Below are 24,515 nucleotides of genomic sequence, written 5' to 3' on the forward strand. Positions count from 1 at the left end.
TTAATAATTGTGATGAAATGGCAGTCACGAGTCCACATTTTAGGCAGCCACCGCTAGTTCACCTTTATGGCAATAATAACGCACGAGAACTATGGACAGGACATATAAAAAGTCTTGCATGTAAATCACTTTTATGATATCAGTGTAACTTATTATATATTGTGTTGTAATCAAGGGCGGAGCTAGAATTCTAGCCGTTCGATCGAATACACTAGTTTTGATAAAAAAATTGTACTTGTATTAAGAAAATCACTTGACATATAAATTATTTATTCAAAACTCAGTAAGATGCCTTTTCTTGTATTTAATCCTCATTAACTTAAAATTTTGGATTTCCCTCTAGTTGTAACAAATAATTAGTTTCACTTATTATGTGTCCCTACCTATAATAATCTTTTAGGTGATCTGCTAATGGAAAATTTCTTTTTATATTTTATTGCTTCAATTTGCATGGTATCCCTTCCTTTTAATCTGTTTTAAAAAATTTGAAATACATTTTTTATATTTAGAAATTCTAACTTGGAGTTCCAACTATATCTTAAATGTTATTCTCTTATTACCACCAAAGGATGTGGTGCAGTAGATGTGGTTGTTCCTCCCTTAACTAGAGATTTGGGGTTCGAGTTTTAGGTATGAAAAAAATTCCTGGTAAGGAAAGACTTTCCCTAAACGGGCCCTACGCAGCGTGAATCCGAATTTAGTCAGACTCCAATGCGAGTACCTGACACCAGGTAGCGAACCAAAAAAAAAAAATGTTATGCTCTTATTAACCATAGAAATGTAATAGTACATTCAAGACAATAAGTTAGACATGTATTTTTACAACATTTTCAAAAGTTTTTTTTTCTTTAAAATTGTGTTTAGTCAAACACCATTATATAATGGAAGAATTCTATATTACTCTCTGCAGAGATACTTTGTATTTATTGCTATTTTAACAAGTCGAAGAATTAACCTTAATCTGAATAGCTGCTCGCCCACCCCTTAATCTAATAATACCCGGTGAATGTGATATATAATATATGTATAATTAGTGTATAACAACGTATAATTTACGTATACCTACTAAGGAAAGTAAACAGTAAACCTAACCGGTTATTTATGTAAAGATCCCTTTAAATTCTGAATCCACTATGATTCTTGGAAACAATTTATCTTCACATGCACACTAAGCAACAAAAATTCCCATTCCTTCCCTTGCCCATTCCTCTTTCCCTTTATAATATGGTATACTAGCACATGCATTTATAACATTCTTTCTTCAACTTCCCTCATTTCTTTTCTTCTCTTTCTCTGTTATTCTCTGCTACTATTATATCCCTTCCTTTTAATTTTCTCCAATGAATCTTCTCTCTTCTACTACAACTAAATCATTTTCCTTTAGATTTCTAATATGTCTTTTTTTACTACAACTTTCTTATGTATTTTCATTAGCAGCTTTAAAGAACCACCAAAATAAACAAATTCATAAAAAGCCAATGCTTTTGGCAAATTTAACTTCATGTGCTTTGTTTAAGGGTACTTGGGTTTATGATGAAACTTATCCATTGTATCAATCTTCTTCTTGTCCAATTATTGATTCACAATTTAATTGCCAAATGTATGGAAGACCAGACACTGATTATCTCAAATATAGATGGAAACCAGCAAATTGTGACATTCCAAGGTACTGGAAAATCTTTTTTCTTTAATAAAGTTTCAATCTTTGAATGTGTTTTTTTTTTTTTTTTCTTGAATTTGCTAGGTTGGACCTTTATTTCTTGAATAAAGTTCCAGTCTTTGACTGCTTTTTTATGATATCAATGTAATTTGACCCATTTTAGTTGTTTACTAACCTTATTATCATGTTATTAATGAGAAGCATGTTCAGAATATGAATTTTACTTTAGTTCTTGAATAAAGTTTCAATCTTTGAATGCTTTTGTTTTATAGTTTTAGATTTAACTCATATGCACCGATAGTATAATAACTTCTTACTTATGAAGATGTAATTTAACCAGTTTTAGTTGTTTATTTACCTTCTTTTTATGTTACTAATCAGAGCTGATTTATAGTTTGAATTTGATGGGTTCAAACTTTAGTCCTTAAATATGGTTTCCGTCTTTGAATGGTTTTACCTTAGTATGATAATGTAACAGTTTTTATAGTGTCGATGTAATTTGACTTATTTTAGCTATTTACTTACCTTTTCTTTCATGTTACTACAAATGTATTCAAGATCTAAATATAATAATTTCAGCTATTAGGATGTTATTATTGAACTCCCCGTACTTTCGAATTATGAGTTGCCGAATTTAATATTTGTTGATTGTTAGTTTTTTCACATATATATTTGTAATTGGCGTCAATAATATTGAGTTCAATTGAATCAATCGATTATATACTCCATCCGCATCTATTACCAGATCATGCTTACTACTCCGTTTATTCCAATTATGCGATATTATTCGCTTTCCTATGTCAATTTAATTAAATTTCAATGCTAAATTGAATTAGATTATACCAGTCTCTCAAAGTAGATTAGGGAGGTTTTCCCGCAGCTTGGTACCCTGTTTCGAGATTAATAAAAGGGTGCCAGTTTAATTAAAAAAAAAAATTAACTCAATATTTTAAGATTAAAATCTATATATTTGAAAACTACATGAAAAGTGCTACAAGTTGCAACTTTTATCATATCAATTTGGTGCAAAAATATATCTTAAAATATTGGTCAAAGTTCATACAGTTTAAATCTCGAAAAGCGAAAGTATCACATCAATTAGGACAGATGAAGTATATAATATGACAATTCCATGTACTTGACTTTTGATTAATAGTGTAATTTACATTTATTTATTTTTAGTTTGTAACTTTTTGGGTTTGTTTTTGTTTTTTTGGTAGGTTCAATGGGATAGACTTTTTGATGAAAATGAGAGGGAAGACAGTGATGTATGTGGGAGATTCATTAGGAAGGAACCAATGGCAGTCATTGATTTGTATGATATCAGCAGCAGTCCCACGAGCTCAAACAAAGATGATCACGGGTGACCCTATCTCTACTTACAAATTCCTGGTTAGCCTTTTTCATTCTCTCTCATTAATTATACATATAGGACTTAAGTTATGTATATCGGTAATACAATCACTACTAAGAAAATAGAAATTACCATCTAACAAGTTCTGTACTTAAATAACAAAATTCGTCGCTAATAGGATTAGCATGGATTATCGAAAAGTTTTATTAGCTACGAGCAATTTAACAACGGATTAGCGACAAAGTTCATAGCTAATTTTAATTTTTTTATATTATTGATGTTGTTGAACTTTATGATAACAAACTATTTATAAAATTTATCAGGTTATCAATTATAAGGGTTATTACCTTATAGGTGGTCTGATTACGTAAATATAGTTTGTGCAGTCACAGCGTGGCACTTAAACTCTTAAATGCAAAAAAAGTTTAAATATTGTGCGTTGACTGCACAAACAAAATTCTTACACTATGAGATCACCTAAAAGGTTAGTCATAATAAGCTGGATTAGTAACTTAGAAATTAGGACACATAACTTGCTATAACATATTAGAAAACACAAATAGTGTAAACATTTCCTACACTCTCAGTGTGTACATCTTTATATATATTCCTTCAAGTTCTAATATATGTGACATAGTTTCACTCAGCATGAATTTTAAATTAAAATGGAGAGATGTTTCATTAGAAATATGACATTCTTTTGGAATGAATTACTAATTAGAAAATAGGAGTAACACATAAATAAAACGGACAGGAATATATGTTTCTATCGTTGACAAATTGATTAGTATTCTAGTTGACACTCCAAGTTGGCCGTAAAATTGGTTGATATGTGTCTGCAGGACTATGGAGTATCTGTATCATTTTACAGAACACCTTATCTGGTGGACATAGACTTAGTGCAAGGGAAGAGAATTCTAAGATTGGATGATATATCCAAGAATGCCAATGCTTGGAAAGGTGTAGATGTGCTTTCTTTCAATACTGGCCATTGGTGGACTCACAAAGGGGCTCTCCAAGGGTAATATTACTTGCCCCACATTCACTTTTTGACATTCATTTGCTCAACTTTTTCTCTTTCTTTAGAATTTCAATTTGGGGTAAACTTTGTCGGTTGCAATTTGAACTATAAGAAAAAATACAAAACTGTGACAAATATTTTTGTCGGTTGCAATTTAAACTATAAGAAAAATACAAAATTGTATAACAAATATTTTGTGGCTGATTAGCAAAATTCGTCTCTAACTAAGAGGACATTTCGGCACAAATCTATCACAAAATTTTGAGACTGAGACATTATTTTGTCACAAAGTTTTTACGACGAGCGAATATATGAAGGCGGAGAATTCATTACAAAGTCGAATTTATGACTGAATTTCGATGGATTCTTCTGTCACTATTCTTGTTTTTCTTGTGGTGTTATTTGTGTTAATTTCATTTTTAGTTTCTTTAAAAAAAAAAATTGTATACTGAAAGAACTTTTTAATTTCAACATCCCACATGACATATTTAAGATCACAAAATAATTAAGAATCTTTTGGTACATGTTATATCCATCCTTAAATTAAAATTAGGAGAGTCAAAAATATTTTTTATTTTTCTTAAACTTCATGTCAGTCAAATTAAGAAACCTAAAACAAAACAGAGGTAGTATTCTTTTTAGTAACAATGACGTTTCGATCGGTTTGTGCATGCTTCTATATTCTACTACTAGATACTTGATATCTACTGCCAATCATTATATATCTCCAAGGATAATATACTGACCCAGATTCACTTTTTGCCATTCATTGCTCCACTCTTCTCTTCTCTAGAATTTCAATTGGAGTAAACTTTGTCGGTCGCAATTTATCTCTCAGGTTTTCATTTTTAGTTCGTTTAAAATATTATGACTTAGTATACTTAGTAATTCTTTAATTTCAATATCCTACATGATATGCTTAAGATCACCAAAAAATTAAGGTCATTTTGATACATTATACAAATTTTTAAATTAAGACGATAAAATTAATTCATTTTCATACATTGTACACAGTTTATACATTTAAACTTCATGTCCAGTCTAATTAAAAGATGTAAAATGAAAAAGAGGGAGTAAATTTTTTAATAACATTGAGAATCGGGTCAATTTGTGGATACTTTGAATATTCTATCGGGTATCTGCTGTCTCCCATCTGTCGCTATATATAATTGAAATCTCCACATCTTTGAATATCATGTTAGTCTCACCAAAATAAAGCTATTTTTTCCCTCAATAGTCATAGGTAAATGCCTGAAAATTTGATGTTACTATTGAACTCTTGAAAAGATGTTACTACATTTTCTTTTTCAAACTATATAGTTGAGAATCAAATGAAGTTAGGACAATGAAGTGTGACAGCGGTTGACATGAATTATGGTGGAAATTAAATGGTGAAAATGTGGTAATATGCAGGTGGGACTACATGGATTTAGGAGGCAAATTGTATCAAGATATGGATAGGCTGGTGGCACTAGAACGAGGCTTAAGGACATGGGCAAGATGGATTGATGCAAATATTGACAAAAGTAGAACAAGACTCTTCTTTCAGGGTGTTTCACCTACACATTACAAGTATGTCAACCCTCTCTCACTTTTTCTTCTCCAAATTTGCCTGTTTTTATTTAATCACTTTTTCCTCTCGAATTAAAACCTCTCTATCAAAATATTTTTCATTCTTTGGAAGCCGAGACACCAACTAAAGGTGGAAGTTGTAAACTTGCTTATCGACTCACTTTAGTACTCCCTCCGTTTCAAAGTAGAATGAAAATATTATTTTATTAGTCCGTTCTGAAAAAGGAATCCTTATCAATTTGGAAACAATTTAACTTGAATTTTCTATTTTAGCCTTGAGGACAAGCTTTTAGAATCAAACAAATATTATGAAATATTTTAGATCATGGTTTTAATTTTTTTTTTTTTTTTTTTTTTTTTAATCGTGTCTAATGATAAGCTTGATAAATAAAAATGGATGTGTAAATTGTCAAGGTAAAAACAAAAAAGTTTTAGTAGTTAATTAAGTCCTACGGGACCTTGGGCCATCATAGCTTATCAAATTAGGTAGCACTCCAAGTTGGACAACGCCGACATAATTTGAAAAGTATTTAAAGCTTTTGGATAAGATGTGAAGTGGAAATTAAAAGAAAAAAGAATTATTTGAAGTTGAAAGAAATTTGTGAAAGTTAACAGTTTCTTCAAAATTTGAAAAACTTATTTGTGAAATGAAATATCAACTTTTGCAAAATTTGTTTTTGAACCAAACGCCAAGGGAAAAAAAGGATTTTCAGCAAATATAACTTAGTTGCAAAAACTGGAGAGAAAAAGAAGAAGAAAATTTCTTGGTGTTCGGTTGACAAATGGTATTTTTTGCAAAAATTGATGAATTAATTGAAACCTCTCTTCAAAGTTTTGGAACAAACACAGTGGTATAACATGCGATTTTGTTTTTAAAAGTTGAATTAAAGCAGAAGTCAAAATAAGCACTTTGACTACAAATATTATTGGACTATCATAATAATCGATTAGTTCAATTATGATACATTTATTTCATCAATAATTGTAATTTTCACATGATAATGTCTCTTGATGATTGATACTTTAATAAATTTGTCTGTTATATCTGTAGCATTTTGTTCACGAAAAACACGTAATCCAGCATAAATATTTGCGAAACAACGCTTCAAATACTTTATATTCCAAACAAAACAAATTAATGTTTTCCAACTATTGTTTGTTCACAGAACTAACATATTTTTAAATCCAAATACCACTATATAACCTTTAATTACTATGGTTCCCTTAATGTTTTGCATGAATGTCAAAAATATCCCTGTGATAATTTCACAATTTATCCCAAACCAATATTTCCATATTTAATCAAAGGTCTAGAATTTGAATTCTTGGAATATAAATATTTCTGATAGAGAATATTTTCTTTTCTTTTATGGATAATCACGTGAATCTGAATTAATCAAAATTCCAAAACAAGCATACCGGCTGGTTAGAAGCCAAAATGTGTGTGTGGTGGGGGTAGAGTACTTGTACAATAGAGGAAATGATGTATAGATAATGTTGAGACAAGATGAGTTAAAAGTCAGTTGTCACACCGTTTAGTTGTTAGGCCATAATAATAATAATCGTACTAGAACAATCGCAACATAAAATATAAAGCATTATTATTGGCCCATTGTAGGAGCAGTTAATGACTTGTTTTGTCACTTGTCTGCTGGTGGCATATTGACATATGATTTTATAGCTTTCCACTTTGTCATCATAACTTTCATAACATTATCTCCACTAATGTCCACTATCTCCACTAATAAACATCCACTATCATTTCATAACATGGTGAAATATTGACCTGCATGGGCCACATTGACCTGCAGGGCCACTATCTCCACATGGACATCCACTTGACCAAACAGGCTATTAATGGTGAAATATTGACCTGCATGGGCCACATTGACCTGCATGGGCCACTATCTCAATGTTATAAAATAAAACTAAGCACTAAAAATAAGTAAGTAGTATTACTCACAGAGAGAGAAACGAAGAATACTTTGTTTTACTAAATTTTGTTCACATATCCATCAACAGAATGAATGGATGTATATAGCTCATCAATGATGGTCATATGGGCTCATATGGCAACATCATCATGACTTTGTCATCATAACTTTCATAACATTATCTCCACTAATGTCCACTATCTCCACTAATGGACATCCACTATCATTTCATAACACTCTCCCGCGGATGTCCGTTAATTAGATGACGTCCTCGTTAAAACCTTATTAGATAAAAACCCGGTGGAAAAAGTCCTAATGAAGGAAAAAGAGTACATATCTAGTAATACGCTTTGAGAGGCTATAAATTAAAAACCTTGCCGAAAAAACCCATGGGACAAAACCTTGGTCGAGGGAAAAAATACGATGCGTATTTCACTCCCCACGACGAAGACCAATATTCGAGGTGTCGAGTCTTCGCATTCCAATCTTGAATATCATCTTCTCAAGAGTTGAAGTTGGCAAAAGATTTGGTGAACAAATGCGGGATTGTCACTTGAATGAATTTGTTGCACATCAATATCATCTTTCTTCACGGAGATCATGTGTGAAAAATAACTTTGGTGAAATGTGCTTCCGTTCTATCTCCTTTTATAAATCCTCCTTTTAATTGAGCTATGCATGCGATTATCTTCATATAATACTTTTGTGGGTAATTTTGTATCACATTTCAAGCCACATCTTTCTACGATGAAATGTATCAACGATCTCAACCACACACATTCTCTACTTGCTTCATGAATAGCTATTATCTCGGCATGATTCGAAAAAGTAGCAACAATGGATAGTTGCTTGTGGATCGCCATGATATAACGATACCTCCGCGTAAACGGATAACATTTTCGAGATCGAGCTTTATGTGGATCAGATAAATAACCTGCATATGCATAACCAACAAGATCTGTACTACCTTTGTTAGTATAAAACAGACCCATATCGCTAGTTCCCTTCAGATATCGCAATATATGCTTAACTCCGTTCCAATGTCTTCGTGTAGGAGAAGAGCTATATCTTGCTAGCAAATTAACAGAGAACGCTATGTCGAGTCTTGTAGCGTTAGCAAGATACATAAGTGCACCAATTGCACTAAGATATGGTACTTCGGGACCAAGCTCTTCATTTTCTTCTTGAGGTCGGAACGGATCTTTACTCACTTCAAGTGAGCGAACAATCATTGGAGTACTTAAAGGATGCGCGTTGTCCATGTAAAACCGTTTTAAAACTTTCTCTATATAGGCGAGATTGATGGATAAAGATCCTTTTTGTGAAATGTTCAATTTTACGGACCAAGATAGAGTTTTGTCTTTAGAAGATCTTTCATCTCAAATTCTTCCTTCAAATATTCAATCGCCTTTTTTGGAGCTCTTGGAGTTCCAATGAGATTTATGTCATCAACATAAACGGCAAGTATAATGAACCACGATTTTGTTTTCTTAATAAAAACACATGGACAAATGGCATCATTTGTATATCCTTCATTTATCAAGTACTCACTTAAGCGATTATACCACATGCGCCACCGATTGTTTTAAACCATATAATGATCTTTGTAATCGATTGAATACATTTTCCGAGACTTTAAACCAAATGCTTCGGGCATTTTATATCCTTCGGGGATTTTCATATAAATTTCATTATCAAGTGAGCCATAAAGATAGTTTGTAACCACATCCATCGGATGTATTTCAAGGGTTTCATATACGACTAAACCGATAAGGATCGAAATGTTATAGCATCCATAACTGGTGAATACGTTTCTTCGTAGTCAACGGGTCTTTGAGAGAATCCTTGTGCAACAAGGCGTGCTTTGTATCGTACAATTTCATTTCTCTCATTTCTTTTAAAATACAAAGACCCATTTGTGGCCAGCGGTTTTACACTGCCACGCCCCAATTTCCGGGACGTGATGGGCACCGACCCCCATCACGGAGCGAAGCGAACCACGAGACTCTATTATGCACATAAAATTTTTTCAAATCTCTAAACTGAATAATCATCAAATACATAATGAAGCTTTCAAATTTGACAAAATATGTAATTGTACACAATTTATTGCACAACACAAATCGACATGTCGGCTGATGGAGCCGCTGACAGACTGACATACCATACCTACAACGTTGTCTGCAAAGTCTCTAATACAGATCCAGAAAATCAAATCAGACAGACTCTGACTCGGCAGTACTTCGGGGAAAGTGGAGCTTGCCATCTCCGCTGGAACATCTTCTATAATCACTTCACTCAAATGCAGGGTACACACGCGCGCATAAACGCGACCCAGAAGAAAGGGGGTCGATGGAATATGTGCGAGTACGTAAGGCATGCAATACAAATAAACAAAACTATAACTGAAACAGACGGAACTATCAAGTAAGTATATATATATATACTCCGAGTACCCGGACACATACCTTTCGGACACAATTCATACATACTGTTTCATAAGCCAAAAGTGTACGAGAAAATAAAGGGTCAACCAAAATACCTAAAATGCTTAATTTGCATTCACGGACACCGTAATCCAAGAGGTGCGAAGATACGGGCGCCCAGTGATGTCACACGTCAGACGGAGCACAGAACGTACAGAACATTCAGATGAGATCATATATCGAACGGAATATCAAACGTACAGAATGTTCGGATAATGTCGTATATCAGACAGAAGATACGAACGTGCGGGTGCCGGATGATATCATATAACGGACGAAATACGAACATCTCGAAATCGTACGGAGATGCGACATACGTCGGACGGTACGAACGTACGGAAGGCTCGAAGATGACATATGTCGGACGGAATACGAGAATGCATGTCATAATCATAAATCTCATATGTGTATGACGTGTCCAGGCCCTTTGATGAGGGACTCGGTGAATAGGATCATGTATAGCGAATCGGATGTCATGTATGCAAACAACGTGTCCGACCGCTTATTAAGGGACTCGGTAGATAAAATCATGCATACCGAATCATATGTACATAACGTGTCCCGACCTACTCTTGCGGGTCTCGGTGAATAATAATCGTACGCCCGTCACGGCCACGAGTCCCCGCGGCATTTCATCATAATCACATACGGATAACTGTCCGGCCGCGATACGAGGGACTCGGTGAATAATGCGAGAAAAGTGCGCACGAGAACATGTCCGGCCGGGACTCGGTGAATCGAGAATCGTATCGTGACGTACATACGAGATCATAACATGCCCTGGCCGGACTCGATGAAAGATACATTGAGTCGCGCGCGGCGAGTAGTGCGGAAACATATGCATATGAAATCGGACTCGATGAATACATACGCTTATTAACATACGAAAGATTCGGAACAAGTCTCGGGTTCGCGAGGTTAGCGTCGGAGAGATTATAAGTATTTAACATGCAGAAACCTCTTCGGACTTTCCAAGCGATCCGAGGTCGTGTATGAAGAACATTAAGACTTACAGAGAGTATTCGTATCAACTTACTTATATCCAATGCTTATATATCACTCTTATGTTTGCATACTTATATCGGATTTTCTATTTTCAGAACATTTACGACGGACTGCTTATATCAGAATATTCATATCAAACTTACTTTTATCGGAGCGTCTATATCAGAATAGTCTAATCAGAATACCCATATCGGGGTTCTGGGATACTTATAACAAACTCAAATCATTAGTCCAAAATTTCCATTGTTTAACGAACGGAATTAAGGCAAATAGTACTATACACTTAGGTCTTGAGGGGCGTGGTCCCACCTCGAGTCAAGTCGGATAGCGGACCTAAAAACGTGGTCATTATGTCTATTAGGTCATCCTTGAAGATTTCAAAACATTCCACTTTCGTTTCCAAAGGTTACGGACGCTTAACCATTTCTTGCACTAAAGTGTAAACTAATTAGTTCAATTCTATTGAATGAATAGTAACTAAATTCAATCTCGGATTTCTAGATTTAGAGTGGCCCCGAGGCTCGTAATCAAGCCTAGTGCATCTAAGACATGCCAAAGAAGAAAAAGGGAAGCCTTACATACCTTTTCTGCCGCTTACGCTACTCCAACTCCCCGTCCGAAGTTCGCCAAAATCTGCGGTTTGGTCACATTTACCAACTATCAACCATAAAGCTTTAAGATTTCACTCTTAACCCACACTTGTCTTAATCTTCCAAATAAGTTCACTTATTTTACCGAAATTCCGGCACCTCCCCGTAAATACACGAGTCCCCGAGAATATGGCTCGGCCCCAAATCAACATCAACGAGAATCAGGGAATTCAACCCGGCCAACTATCAACAATACCAACACTATTCTAGCAACATTTTCACATTCAATCCATTCAATTCAATTCATATGACTTTCAAAATGATTTAATCAACATACCCATACCACCTGAATCCTTCCGACTTCAATAAGAACATTAGCAACACAGTTTCTTCTTTCCAAGTTCATAAACTTCATCGACATCCCACATTAACCACAATATCACCAACACATTTTTATTCTCCAAATCCATAAACTGCCTCAACAATACACACCTTAGCAACATTAGACTCATAAATAGAGAAACGACACTAACGTTATATTTATTTTCAAATCAGCCCATAACAACTCCAACATCAATTTAAACCATCAAATTCTCATTTTTGTCATAGAATACACATCAACAACAATCAAATTACTATATAGAAATTTATTCATTTTCCTACACAACATATTCGGCCACACACCTACACCACATATTTTATGAAGCTCATCTATCTCCATACATACAACAACAATTTAAATACTAGACAAAATAAATCCATTTTCTCTACACATTATAATCCCCAACACGGCCAACTCACACCATGCACACGTCCACTATACAACATCCATATTTCCATAATTTTTACCCATTTCCACCTACTACATCATGAACCAAGCCTTCATAACCCATAAAAGGACATAAATTCTTACCTTTCCTCTTCAACTTCTTCACTTGACTAAAATGCGAAAACGACGAAACGGATGACTTATCTTCCGAAACAACTATACCACGTTGAAGAGGGCCCTTGAATTAATAGGAATACATGAAAAGAAAAAAATTTTGAGATAAGATTTCATGAGGACCATTTTCCATCTCCATGGCCGAATAGGCCATGGTTTTCTCCTCTTCTTTCTTTTGTTTGGTTTTCTTGAATTTTTGTCTTGAATTGAAGGATGAACAAATATATATATATATATACACATAACTCTCATGCATGTGAGGGGCACATGCCCCTCTCTAGAATTTTCTTGAAATTTTTAAGAAAAAGATGACTTTATTTATTTTCTTTTTCCCCTTTTTTTTTTTGGTCATCTTTCTTTCTCTTTTTGTCACATGGCCAATATGGCCTCTTTAGAATTTTCATGAAACTTGGGTGAAATTCCCATTTTGCCCCTCGACTTTTTCAATATTACGATTTTGTCCCTAACCTTCCGCATTATTTCCACGGCCCATTTGGCGAATTTCTCTTCTTGCTCTTAACCATTCACAATATTTCCATACTTATAATAGTCATAAATAATATTCACGACAACTCGTACATTAAAATAATTCTTGAAAATGACCTTGTCCTTATCTTACCATGACTTTCTCGAATTATCCGAATGCATGAAATACGGGATATAACAACACCATTAGGCGTTTGGACTACAGGTCCAAAAACCTCACGTTTAGCAAGTGAATTCAATTCTGATTGAATTGCTTCTTTCCATTTGGCCAATCATATCTTCGTCGACATTCTTCGACGGATTGAGGTTACGATCCTCCTTTTGCCTTTCATAATATTTAGTGCAACATTATATGAAAAAACACTATTCACCACAATTTTCGAATGATTCAAATTGACCTCGTCACCGATAAAACTTAATGATAGTTCTTTACTCAACGAGTCTCGGGTTCTTGATTTCTTCGGGAATATCGGGATTAATCGGATCTTGAACCTCTTCGCTGAGATCCTTTCATAGTGTCATTCGATCATTGTTTGTATTTCTTTTTCTAGGATTTTTATCCTTGGAGCCCAATAGCTGCTTCGGGCGTGGATGAGATCGAGAGGCTATGACACTAGTATATTGTCCCTTTGGAACGTCAATTCGAATAGGCACATTCTGCCGGGGATATCGACTTAGTTATTCTTTTCAAATCGGTAAATCAGTCTGGCATTTGATTTGCTATTTTACTGCAAGTGGATGATCTTTTGGATCTCACTGCTCACATATAGGGGCACGTGGATCAAAATGAGATAGTGATGAAACTTTCCACGCAATTTCTCTTTTGGTTTCTTCTTTTCTCTCTCCCCCTAATTGTGGGAAATTTGTTTCATCAAATCGACAATCTGCAAATCGTGCAGTGAATAAATCTCCCGTTAATGGTTCAAGGTAGCGAATAATAGAGGGTGATTCAAACCCAACATATATTCCTAACCTTCTTTGGGGGCCCATCTTAGTGCGTTGTGGTGGTGCTACTCACGCCTCTGCCACAACCAAAGATTCGGAGATGAGCAATATTTGGTTCATGACCAAATACTAATTGTGATGGGGAGTATTTATTATAATGACTCGGTCGGGGGGCGAATAAGGGATGTTTGCATGTAAGATAGCATGACCCCCAAACGGTGGTAGGCAACCGTGTTTTCATAAGTAATGGTCTTGCTATCAATTGCAAACGCTTAATAAATGACTCGGCAAGGCCATTTTGGGTATGAACATGAGCTACGGGATGTTCACTTTTTTATCTGGCCAGTGATAAACAATAATCATCCAAAAGTTTGGGATGTAAATTCTCCGACATTATCAAGACGTATAGCCTTAATAGGATAATCTGAGGAAGCCTTATAAGCGTATTATTTGTGCCAATAACTTCGCAAACGCCGAATTGCGAGACGATATGAAGATACATGCAGAACGCTTGAAGAGCATCTATTAGAACTGGCCAAATATAAGAATGACCCACGAAGATGGGTGAATAGGTCCCATATATCCCCATGTATAAAGAAAAGCGAGGGAGATTCAACGTCAACTTTCATTGGTGATGACTTAGCTATCAATTTACCCACGATAACAAACAACACATGAAAATTCACCCTTTCAAGAATCTTCGGAGTTCTTAAGTGGATGCCCGTTTAATTTTCAATAATTCGTCTCATCATTATTGATCCGGGGTGACCTATTCGGTCATGCCAAAGCATAAAAGTACTTGAATCATTAAACTTTTGGTTTACGATCGAGTGTGCTTCAATTGTACTAATTTTTGCATAATACGGACGAGGAAGACAAAGTTGGCAATTTCTCCAAAACATATTTACGGCGGAGACATTCTTTGTAATGGCAAGATATTCATCATTTATTTCGTTTAATGTCTCAGCGTGATATCCATTACGGCGGATATCTTTGAAACTTCACAAGTTTCTTGGGGATTTAGAAGAGAATAATGCATCCTCTATAACAAGTTTCGTCCCCTTAGTCAGAAATATAGTAGCTCTTAAGACCTTGATCAATTCGAATTTCCAAAAATTGTATTAATATTTCCCCTTTTTCTACGCAAGTGAGAAAAGTATTTCTCATCTTTGAATATGGCATGTGTTGTTCCACTATCAATCACACAAATATCTTCATGATTGGTCATTGATCCAAATAAAATTTGAGGGATTTCCATAGATTCTTCAAATGAAATAATAGATAAAGTGAATATCGAAGTAGATATTATGATTAGGTAAAGCATTACACACATTTTATTACATATATTACTATTTAAACAAGCGTTACACACACTTCATGGAAACATAAGCACATACAAACGACACGTATGAAATATCTAAGTTTTTACGGATCCATCACCCGATCAAATGATCTATTTTCCTTCGGGAGTTCAAAGAAATGCGCCACGTCTAGATCGTGGACTCAACATTATCTTCGGAAATAAAATTTGCTTCGGCATCTTTTACGCCCTTTTGAGAGAAGCTTGATACAGCGTAATTAGGTGCTTTGAAGTACGACAAGTACGTGACCGGTGCCCATTTCACTCCACACATCAGCATTTGTTTTTTCTGAATTTTTTTTTTTTTTTTTTTTTTTTTTCATCCTTCCTTTTATCCTTCTTTTACTGCTGGTGGTGAAGGGTATTATTTGGTGCAAGACGAGAATTATGATTAAAATTTCTTCCTTGACCACGGCCATGACCACGGGGCCACGACCTCTTCCACGCCTAGAATGGCGAAAATTTGCCTCATTCACTTCGGGGAATGGGGGCGATTGCCGATAAGGTCGGCTTTCATGATTTTTCATTAATAATTCATTATGTTGTTCGGCCCACTAGAAGATGTGCGATTAGATCGAATATTTCTTGAACTTCATTTCTGGAACGGTATTATTCTTTGCGGGAGCATACTCGAGGCGGGAAAAAAGTGAAAAATGTTTTCTCTAGCATATCATGATCGGTGATATTTTCATTGCATAATTTCAGGCGAAATAATTTTAAACATGGCATGAATTATATGCTTTAATAGATTTAAAATCTTGTAGCCTTAAATGGAGCCAATCAAAACGTGCTTGTGGAAGTATGACCATCTTGGTGTCATATCTATCTTCAAATTATTCCTGAGTAAAGGATCTTTAACGATGAGATATTCCATTTTTAAGAGTCCTCGTCGAGGTGATGGCGAAGGAATATCATTGCCTTGGCACGGTCTTGGTTTGATGCCTCATTTTTATCTTTGATGGTGTACGCAGGACCCATCGCATTAAGGTGAATTTAAGGCGTCAAAGAATCCAAGACATATAGGTATTCACTTGGGATATATCTAAAAAGCTACAAATTCACGTTTGGTAAGATTTGCCATTAGTAAAGAAAGATAGAAAATCAATACCTTCGAGGCTTTAAAGTATTTGCTCGGAACGACGGAGTACGTGCGATAACGTGTTATAAAATAAAACTAAGCACTAAAAATAAGTAAGTAGTATTACTCACAGAGAGAGAAACGAAGAATACTTTGTTTTACTAAATTTTGTTCACATATCCATCAACAGAATGAATGGATATATATAGCCTCATACAATGATGGTCATATGGGCTCACATGGCAACATCATCATGACTTTGTCATCATAACTTTCATAACATTATCTCCACTAATGTCCACTATCTCCACTAATGGACATCCACTATCATTTCATAACATGGTGGCCCATGCAGGTCAATATTATAACCTCGTTATAAAATATCACCATGTCTCAAAAAAAAAAAAAAAAAAAAAAAAAAAAAGTTATGAAATGATAGTGGATGTCCATTAGTGGAGATAAAGGGATATTGAAGCAGAGCACGTTATTTAAAGCTTGGATACTAATGCTCAAGGATGACAAGCATGCGAGCCCATACGACCATCATCGTATTTAGTGCTATATATATATCCATTCATTCGTCGATGGATATGTGAACAAAATTTAGTAAAACAAAGTATTCTTCGTTTCTCTCCAGTAATACTACTTACTTATTTTTAGTGCTTAGTTTATTTTTATAACACGCACGCACGGAGACTCGCCGTTCCGAGCAAATACTTAAAGCCTCTAAGGTATTGATTTTCTATCTTCTTACTAATGGCAAATCTTACCAAACGTGAATTTGTAGCTTTAGATATATCCGGCCTCTATATATTTGCAAAATGAAATCCTTTTCTTTAAAGGGAATTTTCCCTTGAAAAAATAAAAAGGCGCTGGCAATTTATCGCCCCCAAAAGGGGGGGAAAAAGGAATATCTAATTTTTAAAAATCCCCTTTTTAATAATTTAAAAAATAGATATGAACGGAAAATATTTGCCCCAAAAGTTTTGTTAACTTTAAAACCCCGGGTTTAAAACTATTAAAGCTATAAAAATTTCTTTTCTCGGTTTAAATTTTCGGTGAAAATATCAGCGATCATGAATTTTGAAAACATTTTTACTTTGCCTAAAAATTTTCTGCGGCATTTCCAGAAAAGAAAATTCAAGAAAAATTTCGATCCTTAAAAACCTCTTCCCCCTTTTGGCAATGTTTTTGAAAAAAATGTGACAACTCTTCTACATTTGAAAAAAATAAAAAAATTTTAAATCGTGGGGAATCATTAAAATTTTTGGCCCTGGGCAGGAAAAAATTTTAATCATAAACCAAAAAGCGGTATTTCCAAGGGTGAAAATGGGGGGCTGGGGAAAAAAATTTAAATTTGGTTAAGAGCTTGTTTTTTCCCTTGAAAACACCCATTATCTTTTTCCAAAAAATTTTTTGAAACGGGAAAAAATCCTTAAAAAATTTGAATAATGTTGAATCGTGCATTAAAAATTTCTTTGGAAATGGAAAAAAAAAATCCTTTTTGGGGATTTGTTTTAAAAAAGAAAAAATTTTAAATTTGCTATGTTTCCTGAAATGTGTTCCCTTTTTTAAATAGTAATTTTATGTAATTTAAAAAAATGTGTAATGCTTCCCAATTAATATTACCCATATTCCTTTTATCTTTTTTAATTTTTTAAGAAATTTGAAATTTTTTAGGACAAGCTTGGGTCAAAGAAAGGCGGATTGGGTAATTTTTCAGTGGTCCTTTTTCCTAGTAGAAAAAGGGAAATTTTTAAAAGGGAAAATTTAAAATTTTGAAAACCGGGGAAAAAATTTTTACGGGTGAGAAATTTTTTAGAGGTGCATTTTTCCTTTAAATCCCCCCTGGAAAAATTTAAAACATGGAAAACAATTTTGGGCCCTTGGGGGAAAAAAGAGAATTCTTTCCCTTCAAAAAAATTTGGCAGTTAACAAAGTACCCAAAGAAAACCCCAATTTAAACGGTAAAAAAACCCAAAATTTTAAGATTAAGCATTTTAACCCTTTCCCTTTAAAAAAGGTCCCCGTCCCAAAAATGATGGGGGGAATTTTTGAAAAAAAGGGCATCCCTTAAAAAAATTTTTAATTTTTTTGAAAAAATTTTCCCGGGGGGGTTAATGGGTAAGTCCCGGGTAAGTTGGTTGAATCTCCCTTTCTGAAGCCCTGGGGAATATTGGACATTCCCGTCCGGGAGGGGCTTTTATTTTTAATTTTTGGTTTTTTTGAGGGGGTCTACGTATGCCCCTTTTCCCCCTGGGGTTTCCGGAAAATTTTGGAAGCAAATAAACGAAAACCCCGGTTATCCAGGCTAAGGCTATACGTCTTCGATAACGCCGGAGAATTTATATCCCAAATCCTCTTTTGATGATTATTGTTTATCGTCAGATAAAAGTTGAACATCCCGTAGCTCATGTTCATACCTAAAATGGCCCCTATTCAGTCATTTATTAAGCGTTTGCAATTGATAGCAAGACCATTACTTATGAAAACACGGTTGCCTACCATCAAGTCAGGTCGAAAAGTATTCATACGCAAGATCCCTTATTCGCCTTTAATTTGTGTCATTATAATAAATACTCCTTATTTCACAATTAAAATATTCGTCATGAACCAAAATATCGCTCATCTCCGGGGAACAGGTCGTATACGTGCGTAGCACCACCACAACGCACTCGGGCACGGGCCCCCCGGTGCTAAGAAAAATATGTCGGGTTTGAATCACCTCTATTATTCGCTACCTCGAACCACTAACGTGAGATTTATTCACCGCACGCATTTTATGTGACTAATATTCGACGTTTCAAATTTCCCACACCAGGGGGAGGAGAAAAGAAGAAACCAAAAGAGAAATTGCGTGGAAAGTTTCCATCACTATCTCATTTTCATCCACTTGCCCCTATATTGCCATAAGAGATCCAAAAGATCATCCACTTGCAGAAAATAGCAAACTCAAATGCCGACGGATTTACCGATTCGAAAAGAATAACTAAGTCGCATATCCCCGCAGAGAATGTGCCTATTCGAATCGACGTTCCAAAGTGGACAATATATTTTGCACGGCATAGCTCGAATCTCATCCACGCCCGAAGCGTGCAGTTATCGTCTCAAGGATAAAAATCTTAAAAAGAAGTCATACAAACAACGATCGAATGACACCATGAAAGGATCTCTACGAAGAGGTTCAAGATCCGATTAATCCCGATATTCCCGAAGAAATCAAGAAACCCAGACCCGAGTAAAGAACTATCATTAAGTTTTTTAATCGGTGACGAGGTCAATTAATCATTCGAAATCAGGCGAATGTTGTTTTTTCATATAATGCTTCGCACCAAATATTATGAAGCTTGGAGATCAAAGAACCTCAATCTGTCGAAGAATGTCGACGAAGATATGATTGGCCAAAATGAGTACAATTCAATCCTAATTGAATTCACTTCATAAACGTGAGGTTTTTTGACCGTAGTCCAAACGCCTAATGGTGTAAAAACCAGTTGGCCACAAACGGGTCTTTGACTAAAAAGAAATGAGAGAAATGAAATTGTACGATACAAAGCACGCCTTGTTGCACAAGGATTCTCTCAAAGACCCGTTGACTATGAAGAAACGTATTCACCGGCATGGATGCTATAACATTTCGATACTTATCGGTTTAGGCGTATATAAAACCCTTGAAATACATCGATGGATGTGGTTGCGCCTTATCTTTATGGCTCACTTGATAATGAAATTTATACGAAAATCCCCAAGGATATAAAATGCCTCAAGCATTTGGTTTAAAGTCTCGGAAAATGTATTCAATCGGACACAAAGATCATTATATGGTTTAAAACAATCGTGCTATGTGGTATAATCGCTAAGTGAGTACTTGATAAATGAAGGATATACAAATGATGCCATTTGTCCATGTGTTTTTATTAAGAAAACAAAATCGTGGTTCATTATACTTGTCGTTTATGTTGATGACATAAATCTCATTGGAACTCCGGAAAGAGCTCCAAAAGGCGATTGAATATTTGAAGGAAGAATTTGAGATGAAAGATCTCGGAAAGACAAAACTTCAAGTCTTGGTCTCGCAAATTGAACATTTCACAAAAGGATCTTTATCCATCAATCATATATAGAGAAAGTTTTAAAACGGTTTTACATGGACAATGCGCATCCTTTAAGTACTCCAATGATTGTTCGCTCACTTGGCGAGTAAAGATCCGTTCCGACCTCAAGAAAATGAAGAGCTTTCTGGTCCAAGCGAAGTACCATATCTTAGTGCAATTGGTGCACTTATGTATCTTGCTAACGCTACAAGACCTCGACATAGCGTTCTCTGTTAATTTGCTAGCAAGATATAACTCTTCTCTGCTACACGAAGACATTGGAACGGAGTTAAGCATATATTGCGATATACGAAGGGAACTAGCGATATGGGTCCGTTTTATACTAACAAAGGTAGTACGGATCTTGTTGGTTATGCGGATGCGTTATTTATCGATCCACATAAAGCTCGATCTCAAACGAGGCTATCCGTTTACATGCGGAGAATACTTTGCTATATCATGGCGATCCTGGCAAAGATCCATTGTTGCTACTTCTTCGAATCATCTTTGAGATAATAGCTATTCATGAACAAGTAGAGAATGTGTGTGGTTGAGATCGATGATACATTTCATCGAGAGAAAGATGTGGCTTGAAATGTGATACAAAATTACCTACGTATTATATGAAGATAATCACGCATGCATAGCTCAATTAAAAGGAGGATTTATAAAAGGAGATAGAACGAAGCATTTTCCTTCAGTTATTTTTTCACACATGATCTCCCGGAAGAAAGGTGATATTGATGTGCGACAAATTCGTTCAAGTGACAATCCTGCATTTGTTCACCAAATCTTTGCCAACTTCAACTCTTGAGAAGATGATATTCAAGATTGGAATGCGAAGACTCAAACTGAATATTGGTCTTCGTCGGGGGGAGTGAAATACGCCTTTGTACTTTTTCCCTTGACCAAGGTTTTGTCCCATTTGGGTTTTCTGTGAGGTTTTTAATGAAAATTTCTCAAAGCGTATTACTAGATATGTGTACTCTTTTCCTTCATTAGGACTTTTTCCACGGGTTTTTTTCTAATAAGGTTTTAACGAGGCACGTCATCTAATTAATGGACATCCAAGGGGGAGTGTTATGAAATGATAGTGGATGTCCATTAGTGGAGATAGTGGACAGTAGTGGAGATAATGTTATGAAAGTTATGATAACAAAGTCATGATGATGTTATGTGAGCCCATATGACCATCATTGTATGAGGCTATATATATCCATTCATTCATTGATGGATATGTGAACAAAATTTAGTAAAACAAAGTATTCTTCGTTTCTCTCTCTGTGAGTAATACTACTTACTTATTTTTAGTGCTTAGTTTTATTTTATAACATATAAAGCATTATTATTGGCCCATTGTAGGAGCAGTTAATGACTTGTTTTGTCACTTGTCTGCTGGTGGCATATTGACATATGATTTTATAGCTTTCCACATGTGGGAAACTCCAAAACTCAAAACTGCTTGATAGACAATTATGCACTATTTACGTATCACGTTGAGAGTTGAGAACATATAAAATAATTTTAAACTTTTTAGTTGAACTGTTAATCTAATCTTATATGGTATCTAAATAAGCAAGGATATTATAATTCGACTGACAAAATATTTTACGTGCTTGATCTATGAGAAAGAGTCGGATCTGACCGTATGTTGCTGCTCTATAATGAATAAGCAACCCATTTCTATCTAAACATTTTGAAATTTCAATGAGGCGGTTAGCACAATATTTTATAATAAAAAAAGGTATGTGGTGCACAAAGGTCTTGTTAGATAGGCTGGAACATATAAGGTTTATGGTAAACAATTTTATCAGGTATTTCTACAAGCATAAGTTATTTTCTTGACACTTCTCCTTTTAATCACACGGTGACAGCTCTTACCGTTTGCGTCAAACATTCCCTTCAATTAACAGTTAACAGAATATTGCATGATATAATAATAGTCGGTTAGTTGATACGCTCTATACAATACAATGAATGATATGATATGCTAACACAGTAATAATGCGGGTTAACCACCTTCCAGACTTGTAACCAAAAAATAGCCCTATCATGAAATTTCACTTCTGGAAATTAAAACTTCATGATAGTGATTATGTTTTAATTGCAAGAATTGAAAAGTGAGTATTTGTGAATTTTACCCTATAGGCCTATACTAATTCATAGGCCTATACTAATTCTTTGTCAATTATGGCAGCCCAAGCGATTGGACCACCGGCGCGTCGGCAGCGTCCTCCGCGAGAAGCTGTTACGGCGAGACCGTGCCGATGACCGGCACGACGTATCCGGGCACGTACCCGGATCAAATGAGGGTGATGCAGGCTGTGATGAGGGACATGAACAACCCTCCATTTCTCTTGGACATAACATTTCTATCAGCTATGAGAAAAGATGCACACCCTTCTATCTATAGTGGTGCACTCACTTCAGAGCAAAGAGCAAATCCTGATCACTCTGCTGATTGTAGTCATTGGTGCATTGCTGGTTTGCCTGATACTTGGAACCAACTCTTTTACACTGCCCTTTTCTTCTAGCTTCCACTACTAAAAAATACATGAGTTAGCGACGGACAAATTCTGCAGTTAAACAACAAAATCCGTCGGATTAACTATGAAGTTATAGGTAATTCTAGTCATTTATCTTAGTGTTTTAATATTTTCCTCTTTATATGTTTTGCTGGCAATTGATGCAATTCATTTTAGGAAACAGTACAAAATTTCAACTCTACAAAGATCAAACATGTACTTGGTAAAGTTTTAATTCCTGTTGGGGTGTAAATGCTAAAAGAAAACTATCTTGTTCATTTTGTAATTATTCACTATTTGTGGTCCAATTTATTGAACTTAGGTCATACGATCCATATCCATTCAGTTGGTGAGCTAATCCATTCAATGTGATTTTGACAATGGTTTTCTTTGTTAGCTTTTTTGGTTGAATTGTTGCTCCTTGACAAGTGGTCCAAGAAAAATGGGCCGCCTTGTTAGAAGTAGCCACACTGACATTACTTACACAGTGCCAGATCCATCAATGGGTTCACAAATCCAACAAGGGAAAATGACTTAATAATACTACTTAAGACTCTATATTACAAAATATAAAGATACTTTTTCTTATTTATAAAACATACCAACAAAATTACAAAGTATACCAAATAGAATATCAGATTTGGACTTAATGAGATACCCACGATTTTTGGGCATTTTTTAAGGAAAAAAATCGATTTTAAATGTGACTTAATTATAGAATAATTCTTTACCAATCAACTTCTTTCTCCTTTTTTAAAAAGATTCTTCTCTCTCTCCCTCTCCCCCTATATGATAGACACCATTTCTAGACCTAAAATTCATCTTCTCTCATAATATAAATTTTCAAACTAATATTACATTTTTTTTTTATTACTGACATGTGTATTAATTGTATATAAAAATTGATTTGTATCATTTTGAGATATGTGCGATCATTGTGTGTTTGAAATCTGTATAAATGTTGAAAACTAGTATATGTATGAAATGTGTATGGAATCTGCTATATACTATCATTTTTTAGATATATGTGGCATAGTGTGTATGGAATGTGAACAAATTCGATATAAATTAATCTAAAAAATGTTGAAAATTATACGAGTATGGAATGTGGTTTGTATCAATCAAAAAACTTAATATACATATATACTTTCTCATAATCTATACATACTTTGATTAGATTTTATACAATTTATATACTTTATCATAATCAAAATATACATACAACTTTTATACATACTTCATACATAAAAATTATAACGAATTTATACATTTATACATATTGCATACAAAAATTTACACAAATTTATTTTCTGGTGTATGAACTTTGTATGGAATCGGTTTGTATCAATTACAAATTTATTATACATATTTTCTCAAAATTTATACATACTTTGATTAAATTTTATACAATTTATATGCACCTTATCATAATCAAAATACACATAATTTTAATACATATTTC

General features: G+C 34.7%; 1 protein-coding gene across 1 annotated transcript; it reads left to right on the forward strand.

The window, feature by feature from the left end:
* The first annotated feature begins 1,241 nt into the window (after positions 1-1,241).
* Positions 1,242-23,392, forward strand: LOC132050470 (protein PMR5-like). Its single transcript, XM_059441723.1, has 5 exons — positions 1,242-1,666; positions 2,881-3,052; positions 3,857-4,035; positions 5,449-5,607; positions 22,726-23,392. Exons 1-5 carry the CDS (start codon positions 1,341-1,343, stop codon positions 23,060-23,062), a joined length of 1,173 nt encoding a protein of 390 aa, XP_059297706.1. The 5' UTR covers positions 1,242-1,340; the 3' UTR covers positions 23,063-23,392.
* Positions 23,393-24,515: the final 1,123 nt, after the last annotated feature.

Source organism: Lycium ferocissimum, chromosome 3 (genome assembly GCF_029784015.1).
Source record: "Lycium ferocissimum isolate CSIRO_LF1 chromosome 3, AGI_CSIRO_Lferr_CH_V1, whole genome shotgun sequence".
Lineage (NCBI taxonomy): Eukaryota > Viridiplantae > Streptophyta > Magnoliopsida > Solanales > Solanaceae > Lycium > Lycium ferocissimum.